Below are 17,901 nucleotides of genomic sequence, written 5' to 3' on the forward strand. Positions count from 1 at the left end.
TGGGCAAATCACTTAACCTCTCTGAGCCACAGGCATTGCAGCCCCTATAAAATCATATACAATGAGAGGCAGGCACTGTGAAGATGAAATGAAATGAAGCATGTAAAAGGCTTTAAAACTAGAAAGCACCATAAAAATGTGAGGTATCCATGTTATTACAATTATTTAATCAATGGACCAGACACATTTTATTGCCTCACTTCAGAACTGCTCCTGGAAATTCTGCTCTCCTGGCCCCTGCCAGGATTGTACACCTACGCTCACCGTGCTGGGAACACGGGGTTGGCTGCAGAGAGCGTGGCTACGGGCTTCCCAGGGCTAGTCTTCCCAGCCAGCTTCCCTTTGATGGTGTCTGGAGCAAAGCAATACTATAAAATAATTCTTTAGGAGCCAAGGGTAGAAAATTAAAAGGATCACTAATCCAGACAGAAAAAGTTCTGATTTATTGCTCTAACCCCTCCTGTCATAAAATGGCAATGAAATAAAAACACCGTTCTGTAGGATGAAGGGAGAGGAAATTTAGAGTTGGACAGAAAAATCCAAAGGAAATGAAAGTGCTAGTGTGCTCTGAAAAGTAACTCTCCAAATATGCCACTGGGTCACCTTGATGCTTCCAGGCCTCCCCAGTGGCTTCCGGGCCCACAGTGATCGGTTTACCCTGAGCAGAGGCCTCTCCTAGCTGATGGTGCTTGTAATTCACGGGGGGTCGTGCAGCCTCTCCCGTCCTCACTGGACCAGTGAAGAGGACAACTGAAAGCTGAGCCGACAGGTTCAGGAGAAGATGAATGAGGTGGGGCAGAACTCTGCAGCCCCGCCTCATGGGCTAATGGAGCTTGTGTGCATCGCTGATTGCAGTGGTGAGGCTCTTCGGACGCGGAGAAGTGGGGCAGGAAGGGCTGCTGTTTCACTCTGTTTTCTAAATACACTTTCAGATAAAGGCTTTCTATGAAGACCACCAAAGCTGTAATCTCTGACCGTGGTCAACCAACAAAGCATCGCATTTATAGCAAGCAGACCGATCTTCAGAAACAAGCACTGGGTAGGGTGCACGCAGAAATGCAAACCAGACTTACTTGATCTAAATCTCCTTTCTCCATGGCCAGTTCCTCCATCTCTGGTGTTGGCTCATCTTCCAGGAAGGGATTGGTGGATGGGGGTGGAGACTCGAGTTTTTTCTGTTAAGACATGAGAGCGAGATATGTATTTTCTGAGCTTTCCCCATTGATCTGCTTTTTCCAAGTCTCTTCAACAGCTACATCACGAAATCTGATCCAATGAGCAAGAACTGAGACAACGTGGACCACGTTCTCACCTCCAGACCTTCATACTGCTTTCCCATCTTCTTGAAACCTTATTGCCCACCCTACCCCCATCCCAATCCCCATCTGGCTAAAACTTTTACTCATCCTTCAGTCTTCAAATTTGAAGTCCCTTATACTGGCAAGCCTTCCCCAAAGTCAAGTTTGGGTTAGATGTTACTGTCATCATCCCACCCGGTACATCCCCTACCCAGGTATTTATTAAAACACTATAGTTGCTCATTTATTTGTCTTCTCCTCCCTGGATTCCATGATGGCAGGGATCATGTCTATCTCGTTACCCATACTATCTCTGGTGCCTGGCATGTAATAGGTGCTCCATACATATGAATGAATCAATGCCAGATGGGTCTGAACTCAGGTGCAAACTATAGCTGGGTGAGGTGGTACACACCTGTAGTCCCAGATACTCAGGAGGCTGGGCAGGAGGATGGGTGAGACCAGGATCTCTGGGACGTAGTGTGCTATGCCCACTGGGTGTCTGTGCTGAGTTCAGCATCAATACGGTGACATCCCAGAAGCGGGGCATCACCAGCTGCCCAAGGAGAACTGTACTGGCCCAGGGGGGAAGCAGAGCCGGTTACAACTCCCTGAGCAGCAGTGGGGTTGCACTGTGAATACCACTGTACCCCAGCCTTGGCAAACTAGCAGGACCTCGTCTCTCTTACACCCTCAGCAATGAATCGATAGAAACAATAGAGTGATACCACCACCTCTTCATCGCCTGAACCTTTAAAAAATAAAAAAGCACAAATTATAAACCTAATCTGATGTGCTTTAGATTACAAAGTTCCTTCCCAAGTAAGTCCCACCACCACCACCACCACCACCACCACAAAATCTCCTTGAGAAAAATTACTTCCCAGCTTCTGAGTATGAGCACTCTTTCAAAATCTAACACTGAGTGGGACCACAGGCTGGTGGGAAAGCTGGAGGCAGGAGAGCTGCCTTGGCCAAATCATCTAGCTTCCCTGCACCACAGCAGGCGCATCGGCTGCATGAGGATACAGTCATAGGACTACTTAAAAAATCAAATGTGATAACGTGTGTGAAACCCTAGAAGCAGCACATGATGCATATGAGGGACACTGGTGACGATAGTTCCAGGGCAACAACAGAATCGAGGCAGCTCTTTGGAATTTTTTACAAATTTGACCTTGAGATGTTGTTTATGCCAGGGCGCTGGGAGCTCTAGCAGAAAGGAAACCAAGTGGACAAGCAGGATGAAAGGAACTGGCTGGTGCTGGGGATGAGGGGAAGGGGCAAGGAATGGCTCTCTGGAGACAAGAAACCAGGTGCAGAGGGAGTTTCTAAATGTGCTTGTGACATTTTAGTGTGTCTCAGTGGAGAAACTTGAACTAATTCCTAGGCCAAGAGGGACAGCAGATGGCCTACTACACTTTGTCAAGTGCCGGTGCCAGGGTATCAGCTAAAGATATTAAAAAATAAAAAAGGAAGAAAGAAAAGAAGAGAAAGAAAGAAAGAAAAAAAAAAAAAAAAAGAACAAACCACACCTGTGTCTGTGTCTGTGTCTGGATTAGGCTTTGAGATAATTCTGCTTACGCTCACATAAACTACTGAATTCTGGGCCAAAGCACTTGGATGCTATTGCATAGCTGGAGAGAGCCTCGGTGTACAAAGAAAGCCTTGTGATTAATGCATTAGCTCAAGGTAATCATTAGCAGGATGATGATTTTTGTGGTATCCTGCTGAGAAACAATAGGGTCTAACAACCAAGCAAACATCCCAAATTTATACATTCAGTTCTCTGGCTTCCTTGCCTGATGTGAAAAAAAATTCCTATCAACTTAGTTATTTAAGTTTATTTTTAGAATTAGGCTACTTTTAGAAAGAAATGTTTCTTTGAAAACAGTATTTCTAAGCTGTATTTGTCTTCGTAAGGGCTGCTAGTAGTCTAGGGAAAGAGGAGCGGTGAGAAAGGGCATCTACGAAGCCGGGGCTTCAACGACACGATACATGCATTACTGGTGTTGGTTTCCTGATCCCACCAGCTCAACAGTGGGCTTTGGGACCATACTGTTGAGCTGAATCTCTGTGTTCTGAGTCATTGGTCCTTTGGATATGTGGAGAGCAGGTCAATAACTGGAATTAAAAGCTCTGTTTAAAATCATTCAGTGACAGAACAAGGATTTATGAAATTTTTGAACTAAACATTCTTCATCTATTGTTAGGTTTACCAGGGTTGACAATAACAGCTCACAATACACACAGCTGTCTCATTTAAGAAACAATTACTGGAAATCATGACAAAAAGTAGACATCGGTCAAGTGAACTGAGGGTGGGTGTTCCTGGGCTCCGCTCTCCCTGCGGGAGTGTCTGATGGATAGATATGTAGGAAGTAAAACCTAAAAGGCAGCATTGGAAAGGCGGCTGGGGCGGTATAGCACGGGCACTTGCTCAGTGCTTGGGTCAGAAGAGTCCCAGGATTCTTTGCTGTTCCCACGGTCTGTCTCTATTAACATCCCAGTGGGATTTCTGAGGGTCATGGGTACTAAGGAACTCCTTGCTCATTCATTTGGGGTACGCACATTCCAAATATGGACTAAGATGATGCAAAAAAAGTGATTCATTCCTCTCCATTCATCCACTCACAGATGGATGTGCTGGGCACTATGAGTAAAGCAATGAGCAAGACAGACCACCCACTACCCTCATGAAGATTATGGTCGAGTGGGGAAGATGGACTTTAACCAAATAATCACACGAGCATGTGATGAGGGCCATTCAGGAAAAGCAGAGGTTGTTATGAAGGGATGCAATATAGAGGGTCACTGAAAACTTCCCCAAGGGAATGATGTTTGAGCAGAACTGAAGGGTACTCCAGAGTTAAGTATGTGAAGGGGGTGGGAGGAGTGAGGTGGGGAGGCCAGAGCTTTCTAGGTGAAGAATAGCATCTGTTTGCCATTCATTCCACAATCACGGACTAAGCACCTACTCCGTTCTAGGCACTCTTCTGGGCACTACGAATACAACCCTGAACAAGACTGGTAAGGACGGGAGGCACTGTGAGGAAAAGAAACTTCAGGGACTGGGATGATCAGAGAAGGCCTCCCTGAGGAGGTGTTAGTTGAGTGGAGACCCGAGTAAGAGGGAAGCACTCAGGCAAAGACCTGGGGAAGAGCATTCTCAGCAGGGCGACCTGGTGCAAAGGCTGGGATGAGCTTGTTGAGTGTGAGGGACAGAAAAAAAGACATGAGGTAAGAGAGGTGGCAGGAGCTCAAACACACAGCCTTGCACGGGCAACGGTAAAGGTTAGATTTTTCTTATTGCAATTGGGCAGTCAGTGGGAGTTTTAAATAGGGAAGTGGTAGGATCTAATCTAGATTTTAAAGATCGTTCCATTACCATGGACAGTAATGGAAGCAAGAGCAGTGTAAGAGGCTGCTGCAGTGTTCTAGGCAAGGGCTCACATGGGAGTAGACAGAGCTGACATCGTGGAGACAAGAAAACGTAGCCAGATTGGGGACATACTTAGGAGAGCAGGTCAACAAGACTTGTTGAGAGAGTGGCTGTGAGGGTGAAGGAAAAAAAGGAATCAAGGCTCATTCAGTCTTTAGCCTGAGCAACTGCATGGCTGGTGTCACCATTAACTGAGTAACAAACCCTGGGTTGGAGTCGGGCTGTGCTTGGGTATGTTGCTTAATGTCTCCAAGCCTCGGTTCTTCTACAGGAAACGTGAAGGGATATTAATGCCCGCTGCACAGAGCTGTCATGAGGATTAAGTGAGATGATGCACATAAAGCATGAGCTATGTATATAAAGTGGCTTCACACAATGCCTGACACACAGGGAAAGCTCAGTTAGTGGTGGCGCTCATTAGCATTTAATAGGGTCAGGCAACTAAACAAGGCAGAAGTGTGGCTGTGTTTCTCTGGATGAAGCAACTCTCAGAAGAGGAAGAAATGGGAGCACAGGGCCAAGAAGTCTTGTAAAGATAATTCCCTTTAATCACAAGTCAGATCCTGTCCCTACTAGTTTGTCTCTTTGGGATCTCGTCAGGAAGTAAAGGCAATGGGCCCATGAAATTACAAGGCACAGGATCACTGAGCTTCTCCCTTCTTCCCTAGTCTGCTGCAGAGCCCATGAAGTTCCGAATAAACCACTACCCCACTGGTAAATGTGACCCGACAGAGCCCTGAGGGCAGACACAGACTCCTGCTACTTAGAGCTCTACGTCCCGATGAAGGAATGGGCCTTTGCACAGGGCCGTCAGGGCACAACTCAGCCCTCTGTGCTCGCCCGTTGTCACAGCAACCAGACCACACTTCTCATTCTCGCTTTGCAGCTGCTGTAAACCATAGAGAACTACAAGTTTGGGTTTAGATTTTAAATAACTCAAATGACATACTCCATGAGCTCTGGGGCTGCTAAATGAGACCTAAAATTTGCCAATTTTAAAAGAATTCATTCTAGGGAGTGGGAGGGGGAGAGGGGGGGAAAGGTACAGAGGATAAGTAGCATAGATGATAGGTGGAAAATAGACAGGGGGAGGGTAAAAATAGTGTAGGAAATGTAGAAGCCAAAGAACTTATAAGTATGACCTATGGACATGAACTATAGGGAGGGAATGTGGGAGGGAGGGGGGTGGGCAGGATGGAGTGGAGTGGGGGGGGAAATGGGACAACTGTAATAGCATAATCAATAAATATATTTAAAAAATAAATAAATAAAGAGTAAAAAAGAGAGTTGATGTCAAGTCCACATAGAAAGGAGGAATTCTTCATAGAGCAAGTTAATTCCTACTAATTAAACCACACGGGATTCCCAACACCTCCAAAACCACAAGGGCCACAGGCCAGTCAAGTTGTCTAATTTACTGTTAGGAAGACAGAACCTGGCTTTAGTCAGTAGTTATACATACCTGGGTCTGTCTGTACCAATTCCTTTCTGAGGCCCTAGCTGGACACTTCAAATGATCAAAGAAGGAACTCTGAAATTTAAGACTAATCTGTTTCCTTTCCCTGGAGGAGAAAGCATTTGGTTTAGAAATGCAAGTTCCACAATTTCTGCATTTCTTGTTTCATAAATACCTGACCCCAGCCCACTCCCTAATCTGTCCTTACAGAGATGGTCTGGAGGCTTCGGCTGATGGGGCTGTGAACGCAGAGCTAAGCGCCCCAGTTCAGTACCACTGGGACTCCTCTCTTGGTGCCGCCATGCTCATGTCTTACATTGTGACAGTCACTCACAGGTGTCTTTCTCCATCAGCCTCGGCCATGTTCAGTTTTTCATCTTTTCCCAAGGCCCTGCACAAAGAGGGAGCTTGAAAAATACTTTGATGAGGAGCACTTAATAAAATCCTCTTCAGAAACCTTGGGAACATTTTCTGTTTTCTGTAAACAAAACAGAAAACCCTCTGTGTGTGTGTATGCTTGTAAGGAAGTCTCAAACACACACCCCAAACTATTAAACAGTGGCTGTCTCTCTCTCGAGAGGGATTTACAGTAGTTGAGAAGGAAGAGATTGTTCTTTTAAAATATTTTATTCTGTTTGAGCTTGAACAGCTGTGTTACTCTCTTTCTCGTTAGAAAAATTATTTATGTGAAGAGTGCAGACGATTTATAACTAAATCAGACAGTATTTTCTAAAACCCTTAATATTTTAAAAGTGTGACATAATTAACTTAAATTCACCATTTTAAGATGATTTACAATTTAGTGTCTTTTGAGCATATTCACGGGGTTGCATCACCATCACCACTATCCAATCCCAGAACATTCTCCACCCTAGACGCCGCCCCTATCTATTAGCTGTCACTTTCCAATCTTCCCCCTCCCCCACTCTCTGGCAACTACTTACCTTTGTTTACAGATTTGCCTCTTCTGGCCATTTCATATAAATGGAATCACATAATATGTGGCATTTTGTGTCTGGCTTCTTTCACATAATATAGTGTTTTCAAGGTCCCTCCATGTTGTACTATGTCTCAGTACGTCAGTCCTTTTTATGGCTGAATAATATTCCATTGTAGGAACACACCGCTTTCTGTTTATCCATTTGTCTACTAATAGACATTGGGTTGTTTTTGCCTTTTGGCTACTGTGAATAGTGCTGCTATAAACGTTCGTGTACGAGTACTTGTATGAACATACGAGAATGTTCAATTCTCTTGGGTATACACCGAGGGGTGGAAGTATGAACTACTCTAACTAAGAATCGTTTTCAGATTGCTTTGTCTTTTTTTTTTTTCCCCTGGCAGAGCTACATTAGGCATCAGTGCATCAGCACCAGGCGGTGCACTAAAACAGTGACCACTTCTGTTGAATCTTAATAAACCTCAATAATATCAAGGCTCAGCAACGGGAGAGACCAAGCAGGTGCATTCATACGAGACAGTAAGAACTCGGGAAGCAGTTTGAAACACAGGCTACCTTAAACTTGAAAATACTTCTACCTTTGACCCTGTAATTCCACTTGTATCATAACAGGATAATCAGAAATGTGAACAGACTTGTTCTCAAAAATGTCCATTTTTTTTGTGGCCTTATTTACAAAAGTGAAAAATGTTGTAAAATTGAAAAGCACATAAGGGGTACTTAGGGAAATTATGGGACATCTATACAGTGAAATATTACACACTGATTGAGGAAACAAGATACGACATGAGGAAAACAGGATATAAAATTATTTTTACACATCATATATAAAAATTAAATGGATCAAAGATCTAAATGAAAAGAGCTAAATCTGTAAAACTCTTAGAATAAAACATAAATAAATGTTTGTGACCATGGATTCCTAGAAGAAAACACGGGCAGCAAACTTGGACATCAGTTTTAGCAATATTTTTTTGACATAGCTTCCCAGGCAAGGGCAACAAAAGCAAAAATAAACAAATGGGATTACATCAAACTAAAAAGGTTTTGCAGGGTGAAGAAAAACATCAATAGAACACAAAGGTAACCCACTGGATGGGAGAAGATATTTGCAAATGATACATGCAATATGGGGTTCATCCAAAATATATAAAGAGCTCATGTAACTCAACATCACCCCCCCCCAAACAACCTGATTAAAAAATGGGCAGAGAACCTGAACATTTTTCCGAGAAAGACATACAGATGGCCAACAGACACATGAAAATACCTTCAACGTCACTAATCATCAGGCAAATGCAACTCAAAACCACAGTGTGGTATCACCTCATACTTGTCAGACTGGCTATTATCAAGGAGATAGCAAATAACAAGTGGTGGCAAGGATGTGGAGAAAAGGAATCCTCGTGCACTGTTAGTGGAAGGGTTGGTACAGCCACTACGGAAAACAGCAGGAGTTTCATTTAAAAAAAAAAAAAAAAGAACTGCCATATAACCCAGCAATTCCACCTATGGGTATCTATCCAAAACATAAAACACTAATTCGGAAAGTATATGCACCCTTACGTTCACTGCAGCATTATATACAATAGCTGAGACATGGAAGCAGCTTACGTACCCACTGATATATGGATGAATGAATAAAGAAAAAGTAGTATACATATACAATGAAATATTACCCAGCCATTAAAAAGAATGAAATGTTGCCATTTGTAGCAACATGGATAGACGTAGAGGGTATTAGGCTAAGTGAAATAAGCCAGACCGAGAAGGACAAATATCATATGATCTCCCTTACATGTGGAATATAAAAATCAAAACAAACAAATCAAAGTAGAAACAGACGCACAGACATAAAGAACAAGCTGATGGTTGTCAGAGGGAAAGGAAGTGGGGAGAAAGGCAAAAAAGGTGACGGGGCATAAGAGGTACAAACTTCAGTTGTAAAATTCGTAAGTCATAGGAATGTAACGTACAGCACAGGGAATATGGTCGACACTACAGTAATAACCTTGTATGGTGTCAAATGGATAGTACGCTTAGGGTGATCACTTTACATTTTAATTTTAAAAATGTTTGTGACCTTGGATATGACACCAAAACTCAAATAACAAAGGAGAAAAACAGATAATTTGGACTTATTAAATCAAACCCGAAAACTTTGCACATCAAAGGACACTATCCAGAGAGTAAAATAAAAAGACAATTCACAGAATGGGAGAAAATATACACAAATCAAATACCGAATACATGATGAAATTTATAAAGAATATATAAAATATATTTAGAATATATAAAAAACTCCTAAAACTCAATAATAGGAAGACGAACAACGTAAAAATGGGCAAAGGACCTGAATTGACATTTCTCTGTAGAAAATATACAAATGGCCAATAAGCACATGAAAAAATGTTCAATATTATTAGCCATTAAGAAAATGCGAATCAAAATCACAAGGAGATACTACTTTACAACATGAGAATGGCTGTAATTAAAAAAAAACAAACCAAAATATGTTGGTGAGGATGTAGAAAAATCGAAACTCTCCTACACTGGTGGTGGGAATGTAAAATGGTGTAGCTGCTTTGGAAAACAATTTGGCAGTTCCTAAAAAAGTTAAAAATAGAGTTACCATATAACCCAGCCATTTCACTTCCAGATATATTTCCAAGAGAACTGAAAACATATGTTCACACAAGAGCTAGTACACAAATCACAAATGTTCATAGCGCTGTAAGAGCCAACAAGTGGAAACAACTCAAATGTCAGCTAACTGACAAATGGACCAACAAAATGTACATCCACATGACGGAATGTTATTCAGCTGTAAAAAGGGCTGAAGTGCCCATGTATGCGACACGATGGACGAATCTAGAAAGCACTATATTAAGTGAAGGAAGCCAGCTGCAGACGCCGCAATCATGATTCCACTTACATGAAATGTCTAGAATAGGCAAACCCATAGAGATCGAAAGTAGGCAGTAGTTGGCTGGGGCCGGGGGAAAGGAGGAAATTGGAAGTGACTGTGTGGGGTTGGGTGTGTTCTTCTGGGGACAATGAAAATGTCCTGGAATTGGAGAGTTGGAATGGCAGCACAATTGCGCGAATGCTTTAAAAAATGGAATTGTCTACTTCTAATAGTGAGCTTTATGTGAAATTTTGTTACATGAATTTTATTTCCATTTTAAAAGTAAAATAAGCGGAGAAAAATGAATTTAAAAAGTACAATTTTAACTGTATAAAATGTATAGAACAAACATACTCAAATTCTTATCTGGTTAATGGGAAGACAAATGACATTTTTTTCTGCCTTTTCATTCTTGCCTATTATTTCCAAATTTCCTATCTTGACTATGTGTTACTTTCTTCTTGGAAACAAACAGAAGTTAATCTCCAATTAGGATGTTATTCACATGAAGAAATATATTCCTTTACCATCAAATAAAACTTATAGGCCCTGGCTGGGTAGCTCGGTTGGTCAGAGTATCATACCAATACACCAAGGTTGTGGGTTCAATTCCCAGTCAGGTTACATACAAGAATCAACCAATGAATAAGTGGAACAATAAAGTGAAATTTCTTCCTCCCTGTTCTTTCTTTCTCTAAAATCCATCAATAAAAAAGCATTTATAAAATATTTTGAAACACTAAAGGGGGCTAAACAGCTAAGGGAAAGCTATTTCCTGGTATTTTGGCAGAACTGCAGAGACCCTGCCCCCTCTTGCTCTCCCATACTCTCCCTAATGCAGGTGTTAAGTTGCTGGAAGACTGAGCTGTAGGGTGTAAGTAGTGGACCTTTTGCAAGCATTCTGATGCTCAAACAGCATGGTCAAAACTCACACCTATAGCTTCTACATTTATAATGTAACTTAAAAAACTGGGCAAGTATAAATTTATATTAAAATGACCCCTATAAGCCAAAGGACAATTCTATTTAGAAAGGCAACTTATGCAATGGCCAGGAAAAGGAGAAATGCAGCTGCATGGAATAGGAAAAAATTTAATTTTATTAAAAAATAAACTTCCAAATTCAGTGAACCAGTTATAACAACTTAACCTGATCTACTTTGCTTTCCTAGAAGCTGAATAAAATGTTTACCTTGAGTCTAATCATCGAGTCACTAATAATGCATGTGGGTACAGTTAAATCACATCCAGACGCTTGCTTTTAATTTCAAGACATTTTAATTTACAGACTATTTTGAATCCCTCCTGAAGGGTCAGGAGTTGAGGCAATCAGCAAAAAGCAGTGGCAGTTCACTTCTTCCAGTGACAGGGACAGCACAGGACATTACAAACTTGTTAGGGATAGAACAAAAAAACCCCAAACAAGCCCTTTACAGTTTTTTCATTCTATCAGATGGCAAGGTTGCATCTGCCAAGAGAGAGGAGGAGATGGTGCATCACAGCAATCAGTCAGAAGGAGCTGAACTGTGGCAGATTTTTCCAGGTGAGCTCATCACCCCTCAAGCTCACCCTCATTCACTGTCAATCAGTCAAGGGTGGAGGGGGGTGGGCTTGGGAGGGGGTCAGGTCAACTTGGCTCCCTGGCTGACTTCTTATCTGTCTGCAGAACTCACTCATTTGTTAAGAAATCTGGCATATAGTAAAGGGTCTCGGGCTACCCAGCTCCATTTTGTAGTCTATTCTGATACCCCGAAATAAAATGGTGGCCACAGAAGATTTTCCAAAGGGAAAAACAAAAAACAAACAAATAAAAAAACATATCCTAGGAGCAAGGCAGCATGGGAAGAAGGTAAAGGGACAAGGAATGGCAGGTCGTCAGGTGGGTGCCCAACAGCTAGACTAGGAGTCAGGCTGGTTGGAAGCCCTGGCTCAGCCCAGGCAGCCTCTTCCCAGTATTGTCTGTTGGGAACATGGTCAGTGGCCCAGACTGATCCACCAGGGTCCCTGCTAGAGGTGTAGCCCCACTTGGTCCACGGCAAGGTGGTGGCAGGACCACACTCCAAGTAAACAACACCTACAGTGAGAAGCACGACCTCCCCAGCTTCCCAGAGCCGGCTGCAGTGAACCGATCCTCCAAGAGCTGGCCTGCCTCATCGATGAGCCCAGAGGAGCGCTGTTGCCCTTCTAGACACAAATCATTAAGGGAGAACCCTTGAAGCATTCGGAGCAGTCATTTGTTAACACCTGAATGTAGAACGGTTGCTGGGTCATGATAACTGGCACAAAGACGATCCGGGGGAAGAGTTTGACTGAAAGAAGTTTGGGGATTTGAAAATAAACATAAAGGAAGACGTTGAATGATTTGGAGAAGTCTTGGAGAAGACAGCTAACCAGCTGTGGAGCTCATGGTTCAGTAGGCTTTTCTGGCCAAGGGTTTGTAACCTGAAACTCTTTGCAAATTTGACAGGAGAGGAAACAACTGAGCAACTGGAGGAGATATTTGTAAATCAATTACATCAGAAAATTTCAAAACCAGAGGACCCAAAAGGAAGAGATTGGCGAAAAAGATTCAAGTGTTCCTAGCTGACTGTGACCCACCCTGCAGAGCAGAGCATCTGCCAGGACACGGAAGGCTGCAGCTAGGACCCTGGCCCTGGCAGAGTAAGTGAATGTGGGGACAGGCCCCAATGCCCTGGGACGCAAGCACCTCCAGCCCTCTCCTCCCTCGGACAGAAGCAGGTTAACAGTTGGCCAACTGCCATTTTGATATCCCTATAGTGGTTTTCTATGAAAAGGTATTGGCTTCACAAACTTATGTACAGCTCCTGCCCGTTTTTCATGGCCTCCATGTGGTTACCTTGTTTAGTATCCTCGCCTTGTCTAGAGAGGCCTTCTCTGCCCACATTACTCTGGCTCTTTTGACCTTTGGGGCATTTTCTAGCACAAGCGAGACTTGACGTGTCCAAGCTTACAGGCTATGCTGGTCATCAGACATAACGGGGCCACTTGTTCCCCTCTAGTCCTATAGCTCACTAAATGTAAACGCAAAATCACTAGGACATACAGTCTAGCCAAAGGAGAGGAAGAAGAACTCGAAACAGGTATCTGACACTAACATTACTCAAGCATCCTTTCCTAGGACCCTTTTTCCATACAGTTATCTGGATTACCTTAGGCTCTCCTGACCTTGCCCAGTTGGAACATGGGAGCTCAGGGGGCACTTCCAGCTGGGACCTGTGCTCAATGCTTAAACTTCCTTGTCCCCAAACAGATCTCTGTAGGGCTGAACTCCAAGACACGAGAGTCCCTGTTTAAAACCAGGCCAGCAGCACGGCTTGGCTGGCGCAGACAGGAGCCAGCATGAGGGTGTCAAGCCAGTGCTGAAGCCAACCACGGCCTTCTCAGGAGAGACACACGCTTCTTTCAATGGCATTTATGTCTGTTGCCTATTTCCTTCTGTGATTTGTATTTTCTTTAAGGGCATTTTCCTTTCTTTTGTGGCCTATGTTTTTTCCTTGTTACTAAAAGGAATCAATATTGGACATGAGTTAACAATCAGAGGAGTGTGTGTATATTACATATAAATATATTTCTGTTTAAGTACAAAAAGAGTGCTTTGTGGTTGGGTTTTATTTTACTTTAATGAAGACACGAGTGGCACTAAGTAGGAGGGCCTCGCACTACCACTGAGAGCTGCTGCCGCCACTCTTCAGCCCAGTGCCCCGAGGGACCAGCTCCTGATGCACCTACTGCGAGGCAGGACTTATGGGGCACAAAGGAAGCCCAGTGAAGCCCCAGAATTTTAGGACTGGAAGGGTGGGAGCTAGGGAAGACAGTGGAGTGACGGGTAAGCTCTCGCCCAATCTCTGCCCTTACTCCCCTGCTTTAATCACAGTAGCTCAGTTTTCCTGTATTGACATATCAGCTATGTGGTCTCAGGTAAGTTTCAGATGAGTACAGCACCTGTCTCCTACAGTTGATGAGGGAAGTGGTGGACTTTAGGAAACACACCTAGCACTGTGCGGGACACACAGTGGATGTTCAAAATATGTTAGCTGTTATTCGATGTGGAGTCCACTTTGGGGTTTGTTAGAGGAAAGAGTTTGGAAGTCAGTTTTGGCCCATGCCTCTCATTTTAAAAAAATAGGAAAATAACTTTGTTAAAGTATGTAAATGTAAAAAATATGTTTAAAAAGGTATGTAAATGCATTTGTATAAAAAAATTCAAGCAAAATACCAGAGTAGAACGAAAAGAAAAGCCTTTGCTTCTCCACCTCCTCTCGCTCCAACTTCCTTCCCCAGAGACACCCACTGTTATCATTTCCAGACCTTTTTCTTACACATTTATATACATAAACATGCTTTTTGCTTTTTGTATAAATAAAATTATACCATACATGCTGGCCTGCAAGCTTACATTTTGCACTTAACACATCTGAGGGTTTTCCCTGTGATGGAGCACATCTAGATCCACCTCCCATTCTGCCATTTCTACAAGCTGCACGCTACTTCGCAGGACGGATAAGCCACATTTTATTTACCCATTTTCCAGTGATGAACATTGGAAATGTTCTTGGTATGGATTTTTTTTTGTAGACTTCATAGCTAGATATGAATTTGTTGCCTCACACTGCACGCACATTTAAATTTTTGATACATAATCAAAATTTGCTCTTCGAAAAGGTAGTATCCATTTGCATACTTGTACTAAAATCCTCCATTGTTATTCTTATGTTTTTTGCCAACCTGATGTATGAAAATTAATATCTTATTCTATTTTTTTCATGTATTGATTAACCAACTGTTATTTCTTCAATGAATTTCCTTCTGAACTTTGTACTCATTTTTCTTTGGTTGTCGTTTTCATATTGATTTTTAAGAATTCTTTATGTATGCTGGATATTAATCATTTGTCTTTTTTTCCTGTTTACTCTTTTTTTTTAAATATATTTATTGATTATGCTGTTACAGTTGTCCCATTTCCCCCCCTTCACTCCACTCCATCCTGCACACCCCCTCCCTCCCACATGCCCCAGCTATAGTTCATGTCCATGGGTCATACAGATAAGTTCTTTGGCTTCTCCATTTCCTATACTATTCTTACCCTCCCCCTGTCTATTTTCTCCCCACCATTTATGCTATTTATTCTCTGTACCTTTCCCCCCACGCTCCCCCTCCCACTCCCCTGTTGATAACCCTCCATGTGATCTCCATTTCTGTGGTTCTGTTCCTGTTCTAGTTGTTTGCTTAGTTTGCTTTTGTTTTTCTTTTAGGTGTGGTTGTTAATAACTGTGAGTTTGCTGTCATTTTACTGTTCATATTTTTTTTATCTTCTTTTTCTTAGATAACTCCCTTTAACATTTCATATAATAAGGGCTTGGTGATGAACTCCTTTAACTTGACCTTATCTGAGAAGCACTTTATCTGCCCTTCCATTCTAAATCATTTGTTTTTTAAATATAATTTTTATTGTATTTTTTCCATGACCATTCATGTGTCTTACATAGCTTAAACTGTTTTTTCCTGAGAAAGATTTTATTTTTTGCATTAACTTTATTTCTTTTAAACATGCGACGCTCCACGAATGTGCGCGCCATCCTCGTGCAGGAACCGTGCTAATCCCTGTATCGTTCCGGCTTTAGGCCATGTGCTGCCGAAGCCAGTGCTTAAACTGGTTGTTTTTTTTCCCTAGTTTGTTGTATATCCTTTAATTATGCTTATGGCCTTTTCGCCCCAAACAGAATTTCGTTCTTTTTATGATGACAAATCTTTTAGTACTTTTCTTTATGGCTTCTGGGTTTTATGTCTTGTTTATTTCCCCTAGTGCCCTGTTATCACAGGAGAGCCTATTCTCTTCATTTACCAGACAAGGCAGCTCACTGAGTGACAGCAGAGTCACAACTGGACATAAGTCTCTCTTGATTGCTGATCCAAGGACTTTCCCACCAAATCCTATCACTTCCCTGTTGTTACCAGCAGTTTAAAAAAAATTCCAGCTTTAAAGGAAATTCATGAGCTATAACTCTCTCAGCTTTGATTTCCTCTTCCCTCCCTCCTCGTTCCCGTCTGCCTGCACAAGGTCTGTGTACTCTTTGTGTGACGAGGAAGCAGAGATGAGTCAGCCGTGACTCCTGCATCCAAGGAGCTCAGGTCTCTGTGTGTGCAAAGATGTAAACAGAAATTACTATAAAATGTAAACATTTGGTTTCCCCAGGGATAGAAATCTGAAGAAAGCATAGTGATGTGTTATCAGGGAGCCTGGGTTTCCAACAGGGTTTTCAGAGAGACACTTTGGGCCTGGTCTTTGATTACATGGAGATTAAATGGTTTTAACCAACACCATCATATTCCACCTTGCAAATGGAGGCACGCAGTCCTCAGACCTGTGACCTCTGCATTTTAATCTTTTGGTATCTCTCTGACATGGAAATCTGCACACATGACTTTGAAGTTTATGGAGACATGATGAACTGCTTTACTCACCAGGGACATTAAGAAGACAAACCCTAAAGTAAAAACATCCAAATGATAATAAAGTTCAATAGTTAATAAAGTAATACGGTATTTGTGACTAATTGAGGCCTCTGACTCACAAAATTGTTAGTCTGTAAAATGGGGCCAATACTTGGGTAAAATGATCATAGTATCTTATAAGAATGGTCACTCTAAAAACGCGAAGTGCCGCAGAGAGACAAACAATAAATCCACAGAAAGTACTCTGCACCTTCGGCACTTACACACTCAGGAAATCCCTGGAGGAGAGGATTAAGCTCTAGAGCCCATGGGTGGACTCACCATGCCACGAGAGGCTGAAGTGAAGCCCGCCACCCCTCCACGGAGGCCACATTCCAGGCTCCCTTGAGAAGTCTTACCAGGCTTCCATCTGCCAGAGTGCAGCCAGAGAAGCGTTTTGCAAGAAATCCCTCAAAGTTAGTTGTTCTCTGAATAGCAAAAAGAAGCAATTTCACTTCAATTTCCTTAGCTCTGGTACGCATAATCTTGGCAAGTTCTGTCCTTCAAAATAAAGAGGTAAGAATATTGTCAAACAAATGGATCATTCAAGATAAGACGAAATAAATGGTTTTAGTTTATATTAAAACAACAAAAAAAGGCCCTGGATGGTATGGCTCAGTGGATTGAGGGCCGGCCTGTGAATGAAACAGTCTCCGGTTCAATTCCCAGTCAGGGCACATGCCTGGGTTGCAGGCCAGGCCCCCTGTTGGGGGTGTGCGAGAGGCAACTGATGGTTGTATTTCTCACACATTGATGTTACTCTCACTCTCTTTTTCCCTCTCATCCCCTTTTTCTAAAAATAAATTAATTAATTAATTTTAAAAAGAGTATGTGGCCATTTCAAATCCTGAGGTCTGTTGCCAACTTAGTTTAATTGTTGGAGAATTTTAAGGTGAAATATCCCCCAGTCAAGGATATGGACACCAATTTGTTTACATTGTTACTACAATTTTTAAATATTTAAATTTTTCAATGTTTTGTTAATAATATATGTGAAACACTCAGTATCTTATAAAAATGCATAGTCTTCTATATAATTTCACAAGTCATTAATTACCAAATGACAAAACCCTCAATCTTCCAAGGAAATGACCTTCTCCCTGAACAGAGAGCAGGAACCCTGGACATACACACGCAAGACCAGACCCCGGTGTGAAAAGTATGTGTTCCGCGGTTCCTGCCTGTTTATGTGCCTCTCCAGTGTTCTGTTTCAGCATGTACGTTGTTCCAGGGCAGCGATATAAGAATTCTTAGTAAGAACTGAGCTATGATCATCTTCCCCCACAAGTAAGTGACAAAATCAAACTAAGTTTATCTGATAATG

The 17,901-nt window shown here is 42.3% G+C and overlaps 1 protein-coding gene and 1 non-coding gene across 2 annotated transcripts in view; both read right to left on the reverse strand.

Moving 5' to 3' along the window:
* Positions 1–17,901, reverse strand: part of VPS53 (VPS53 subunit of GARP complex) — a 127,302-nt gene that overhangs the window by 56,795 nt on the left and 52,606 nt on the right. The window contains exons 11-12 of the mRNA XM_024565206.4: positions 16,937–17,078; positions 1,074–1,175 (exon numbers count right to left, since the gene is read on the reverse strand). Of these exons, the coding sequence (XP_024420974.1) occupies positions 1,074–1,175; positions 16,937–17,078 (244 nt within the window). The remainder of the gene's footprint in view (positions 1–1,073; positions 1,176–16,936; positions 17,079–17,901) is intronic.
* Positions 15,627–15,730, reverse strand: LOC112308980 (U6 spliceosomal RNA). The gene has a single exon (XR_002975189.2). It is a non-coding gene; the product is annotated as a U6 spliceosomal RNA (small nuclear RNA).

The sequence above is a fragment of the Desmodus rotundus genome, chromosome 9, assembly GCF_022682495.2.
Source record: "Desmodus rotundus isolate HL8 chromosome 9, HLdesRot8A.1, whole genome shotgun sequence".
NCBI lineage: Eukaryota > Metazoa > Chordata > Mammalia > Chiroptera > Phyllostomidae > Desmodus > Desmodus rotundus.